Source organism: Nasonia vitripennis, chromosome 1 (genome assembly GCF_009193385.2).
Source record: "Nasonia vitripennis strain AsymCx chromosome 1, Nvit_psr_1.1, whole genome shotgun sequence".
Lineage (NCBI taxonomy): Eukaryota > Metazoa > Arthropoda > Insecta > Hymenoptera > Pteromalidae > Nasonia > Nasonia vitripennis.
Window position 1 is genome coordinate 10,344,536 of NC_045757.1, and position 6,000 is coordinate 10,350,535.

Consider the following 6,000-nt stretch of genomic DNA (forward strand, 5'->3'; position numbering starts at 1 on the left):
TTTGCATAATATCTTGTTTCAGCTTGAAAGTTTATATGGTTATGATAACGGTTCGTACCTGTAGTTGTCCAGCATATTGTGTACTTTTCTAATTGTCGCACTGGATTACGTCGTATAATTCGCTTCTAATCTATCATACGCATGTAACAGGATTATTCAATCACTTATAGCCTATACGGTATTTCTCGAAAATTATATGTAAATTTGCAAGCGATGATTGTTAATGATTAGTAATTTCCCATAAACAAAGTGTGAGTAAAGCGTAACTAAGTCTAGTTTGTTAATTCAAAGCATCGCAGTATAGTAAACATATGCGTCTATAAGTGGCGTGCGTCCGTGTGAAAGACAAAAAAAGAAAGAAATAAACAAGTATAAGAAAAAAAATAACGCAAAATAATAATAGAAAGAAGAGAAAGGCAAAGCCTGTCGATGTATAAACTTACCCTTCAGAGAAGATGTTATCATGGGATCACCTGAAAACGAGCACAAGTAGAGTATTTCGTAAACGTCATAAAAAAGGAGGGTCGAAAAATGAAAGGGAGAGAAATAATAAAGTAAAAGTATAATGGTGTACGTGTCTATTTGAACTATGTCTATATGACTACTAGTATATAGGTACATGTTTATGATTGTTTAGCTACATTTTTGTCAAAAGCCTCGCAGTTTACAATGGCTATATTGCTGTATACCTGCATATCACTATTTTTCCTATAGTTTTAAACAGTCTAATTATATCGCAAAAATATAAAAAGGTATATAAAAATAAGTTGCATCGACGAATTAGTATATTCTATTCAGCTATGACATTACAAAATACCACGCTGATCAGTTGTTCGGTTAAAAAAAGTATTACTGCAATTTCCCAATAACTAAATTACCGCTTTAATCGAGACACTCTTCCAGCCACCTATATCGCGCGAATCCTTGCACTACTTTCACAACCTCTGCGCATGTACAGGCATATCCATAAATATGCATACACCTCTCTTGATCTCCAATCTATGGCAAATAAACTTCGATCATTCTTTATTACAGTATAAATAACATCATTCAGTCGCATCGTGAATCATTTAGAAAAATTCTGTATAATATAAAACAGTTTGTCTCTGGGCAATTAATGCAAACCAGACTCACGTAGAACGCGCGCGCGCGAGCGGTTTTCATCCACCGGTGCTAGCGCAGCTCGTCTCGTTGCCTCGATTACGGTAAGTCGACGTGTGACCCACTTGTACGTATGGGAGGCGATGAGCGCGAGCGATAATCGTTCGATTAGCCGCTCACATGCGTGCAGATACGTAGAGAGATCGCCGGGGGAGGAATGAACCGATCGTGAGCCGTGCAATTATCGCGACGCGAGGTAACTGATGTACACTTTTTTCTTCATTCCTTCGTTTTCAGACATCGAATCGACCTTTGATCGATGCGAAGCGAAGCGTTGTTTAGAAAGGTGTCGGTGGAGGCTGAATACCTTACCCCATTTTTGAAAATGAACACATCGCGAGTACAGTCTCGCCGGTCTCGGCATGTATCTACTGGAACAGTCGAATCATCCTGTCCCAGGACATTTTACTCAATTAGAGATCAACACGCTCCAAGCCTCTATAGCGCACAATCACGACTCGCCGCATCGGTGGCCCATATCCGAGCAAAAATAGACCTCGGCTTTTCCTGGCGAAGCAGAAAAACTCGCCGTCGCTCCGGAAAAACAATGAGCCGCAGTTTTTTCGAGAAGCTCGAGCGGAGAGGGACACTTCCTGCGACACACGCTGCGCGTATACACTGGATAGAAATAAACAGCTCTCCGGCCGTCTTATCCCGGCATTATCCTCGGCAGCGAGATGGAACGCCTATAGGAACGTCCTTGAGCGCTCGGAATTGTCCGGTTTGCAGCGCACACGCGCCAGTTCGTTCAAGTCATACATTGCGCTGAGAGTAGAATCTTTTTTTTTTTTTTTATTTATTTACTCGAATCTTAAAGCGGTCAGACACAAACATCAGCTTGCTATTGCGCAACACGCAATAATTCTCAGCGCGAGTCCGTCCGTCGCTTATCGTCGCAAGCTCGCCCGCGCATTGATATATTAAAATAAGTCCATTCGCAAGCTCCCGCCGTTCGTTCGCACTAAAACGGAAAGCTTGTACGGGGACGGCCTGATTAATTCATCGCAAAATGCATCTCGCGAGGAAGCTCTCTCTCGTATTGTTTTCCCTCGCCCGAGATGGACGACCAGCGCTTCGCTCATGCATGTATGCGAGCTTTTTTCACGCGGAGCTTTATTTCGGCGTGTCTCGGTATATGGGCAATTCAAGCGAGCCGAAGGCTGCTCGGATTAAGTGGATTTCGCAGCGACCGAATAGAAATCTTAGTGTTTGCGAAGTATATATCGAAGACACGAGGATGGCGTGGATTCGAATATCTTATACGCGAGCCGCACGATATCTCTGCACATAATTCCTGGTCTGCAGAATGCATCGGTGCGCGCGAGATTACTCAAAATGAAAAATAAAAGGAGAATTGTTACGAATGCAAGTCTGCAGCTGCGTCCTCGGCGAAGGTCTATATACTCGGCCACCCGGGCATTATTCATGCCAACAAACAAAGCGCAGAACAATCTGGAAAAAAAGATGACAGACGTCTAGAGGACGCGCAGCTCGACCCCAGCTGTTCTAAGTATCATCTCGATAAGAACAGCGCGTATACGAGCATTTCCACTGGAAAAGTGTATCAGAACTAAATTTAGCTCGGTGTATCAGCTATGTACCGGACATTTTTTGCCAATTCTTCCACGTCGATTTGTCCACAAGAAAACTTTATCTCCGAATACGTATTCTCAAAACGGCATTTTCGCTATACCCATCCTACCGAGTCATTGCATATTTCTCGTGTAAACACTCGTCTACAACATACACATGCACTGCAATCTCGGCGAAAGCTTCACCGAGTTACTCTTCTTTCCGCCTCTGATCGGTTTTGTTTATGTGGGCCTCTCTCTCTCTCTCTCTCTCTCTCTCTATCTCTCTCTCTCTCTCTCTCTCTCTCTCTCTCTCTCTCTCCGTCTCTCTCTCTCTCTCACTCTCTCGGTGAATAATTTCCATGCGTTTTATTCATCGGCTGTAAAAAGAGACAGCGATGGAAATTCGAGAGCGAATTCTGGCTAAAATGGAGAAGAAGAAGAAGACGATGTATAAGAGCGTCAGCGCCAGCCCGACCGCGAGAGACGTCGCCCATGAATAATTCAGCGCCGGTGCGAATCTGTTGCTTCCGTTGCAGCGCACTTGGAAAAATGATAACTCGGCCGGGCGAGGGAGATTTTAATACGCAAATCGAGTTTCATTATCGCGATTGCTTCGTCTCCTCGTCTAGATGGACGGACGGCTGCGGGACGATCTGCTGGGAATTCGGGGGTAGCAGTAGCGGCACGCGATGCGCGGCTTTACCGTTTTTGCGCTAATGTGTTTATGGGATGTCGTTCATCGATCCGGGGCTTTATGCAATTCTCCTGAGGACTGAGATCGCCGTTTGGAAGTGAGGGATAAGGAGCTTGCGCTCTTTATTTATTGCTCGAGGACTCGTAGTTGCACGAAGTCACTGCATTCGATCGAATCGTATAAACGTCGCACGTCCATCATCGCGTATGGATGAGCGCATATAGATGGCCGACTTAAACTTCGGATCGTTTGCATTTCTTTTTACAGCACTGGGGCAGAGCGTAATGTTCGCCGAAGTCGCATGTAATAGCTGTGAGCACCGCGACGCAGCGGACACATAATTAAGTAGACAGCGGCGCGACGACGTCATCGTCGCGATCCTCGCGGCACATCCCCACCTGCATGTCCGTCCCGTCGGAGCTCCCCCTCCCCCCTAAACACACACGCGATGACACACAGAGACACAGAGACACAGAGACACAGAGACACAGAGATACACACACACACATACCTGGCGCTTGCTCGTAGTGCCTGCTGCGCGCGCGTTCTGCGCAGTGGGTGGCGCGATGTGGGTGGTACTGCAACTGCGTCGCTGACGGCTGCTGCTGATGATGATGCTGCGGGGGTGGCGCCTGTCCGCCGGCGCCGTTCTGCAATTGGATCTGGTACTGCTGGGAATAGTGCTGCTGGCCGCCATTGTTCGTCTGACCCGACGACGAGCCCAGCGAGTAGTGCTGCTGCTGTTGATGGAGCTGCTGTTGATGATGATGGTGGTGGTGGTGCGGACTAGACTGGTGGGGCGACTGCTGCTGATAGTGCTGTGGTCCGTTGTTGCTCCACAGATACTGTTGCTGCTGCTGCTGTTGCTGCTGCTGCTGTTGCTGTTGCTGGTGATGGTGATGCTGCTGGTGATGCTGGAGCTGCGACGGGTGGTGTTGCTGGTGGTGGTGCAGAGGCTGCTGCTGCTGGTGATGCTGCCAGTAGGGCCCGGCGTCGCTCACCGACGACATGCCGTCGCTCTCCTCGCTGTCCATTTGGCTATGCGCGTACGAGTGGGCAATCTTGCCCGACGCTGTCCTTAAACTCCTCTTCTCCCGCTTCTTCCGCTTCCTCACTCGCTCTCTTGCGCGCCTTGTCAGCGGTCTATGCGATTTACTCACAGGTCTCTAGCTCAAAATGTTCTGCGCATCGATCGCGACACGTTCGAGGGGACAGGGGCGCGTGGGCGCGGGAAACCGTGAAGGAAGTTCGTCAACATTTCTCAACCCGTTGACATTCGCATCTAGAAAGAGATCGAACGCAATGCCATTGCTGACTTCTATTGCCGGACAACTGACAACTGCACACACACACACACACGCGCGCGCATACACACGAACGTTCGGCCGGAGCCAGCCTCGACGACAACTGTCCACCGCTCATGAGGCGCAACGCAGCGTGTGCGGACAGCCGTCAGAGGAAGCTAGACCGGCCAAGACGATGACAAGACGACGACAAGAAGACCACAATCGATAGAAATCGGCATCCAAAAAGGGTCGGATATGGAGGAAGAGGCGGCTGGCAGTGGGCATGGGTAGAACAGAAAACAACGAAACAATCTAAGGTCGTGACAGTAAAATGAAAATCCAAACGGCTCGAAAGCGACAAATGAATAGACTGATACGTCCCAACGCTAATTGTGCTGCTCTCCTAAAAGTTACGTTTTCTCGCGGTTCTCTTCTTTTTTTTGCTCTGTGTATACTCCCTACTATACAATTTGTATTATATACTGATCTACACGCACTTCATCGGAAGAACAATGGCAACGCTCGTGACGAGTTGAGTGCGAGAAGGGGCTCTATATCGCGATGCCGTCCCGGAGAGCGGAGAATTCGGTGCGACGGGCGAACAACACACGACGTAGCGCAACGAGGCCAGGTTCGCGAAGACTGAACTTGGGAATCGCGCGCGAGACTACTGTCCGTCGATGCGTCGCTCCTGCGCAGGGAGAGAGAGAGAGAGAAAGAGAGAGAGAGAGGAGGGTTGAGGGAAGAGCCAGAAGCGCGCGCGCTGCCGCCGCCGCCGCCGCCGCTGCAGCCGGGGTAACGACGATGCAGGCCAGCGCAGGGGAGGGAGCTCGGCGCTCGACCCACGTGCACCAGGAGGCACGTTTCTCGCTCACGTGTCGGCGATTGTCTCTCCGGCCGGGCTGGAGGGGGTGCGTCGCAACCCTCTTTGTGCGCGGCCAGGGTAAAATCGAGCTCCGAATTGGGTAAAATCGAGCTCCGAGTTCACTGCGAGAAGAAGAAGGCTGTGCATTACACATCCTCGCTATATGGAAGACGAGGGTATATCCGGCAAAAAAGAGAACCGCGTCCTACAGGTGGACGTATTCGCGAGTGTAAATCACCGATAATTATATATCGAGGGTGTGCAGCGACTTGCGCGAGAGCCGCAATTTAAACGGCTGACGGATTTTTCATATCGAGTCGAAAAATTTTCGTCGACGAACTTTCCTTTCGGTTCTAACGGTACGATCATAACCGCACACGCGAGGAGAAAAATTCTCTGTCAACTGTGCGCGCCGCTGAG

The 6,000-nt window shown here is 49.0% G+C and overlaps 1 protein-coding gene across 9 annotated transcripts in view; it reads right to left on the reverse strand.

Moving 5' to 3' along the window:
• LOC100119014 (hepatic leukemia factor) overlaps positions 1-5,382 on the reverse strand; it is a 49,665-nt gene extending 44,283 nt beyond the window's left edge. For 2 of the 9 annotated variants that reach the window (XM_031924084.1, XM_031924075.2), the window contains exons 1-2: positions 3,941-5,199; positions 444-473 (exon numbers count right to left, since the gene is read on the reverse strand). In XM_031924084.1, the coding sequence (XP_031779944.1) occupies positions 444-473; positions 3,941-4,463 (553 nt within the window). In that variant the 5' untranslated portion in view covers positions 4,464-5,199. The other 7 variants (XM_031924074.2, XM_031924077.2, XM_031924080.1 and 4 more) reach the window with 7 other exon arrangements.
• Between the last annotated feature and the right edge of the window lie 618 nt (positions 5,383-6,000).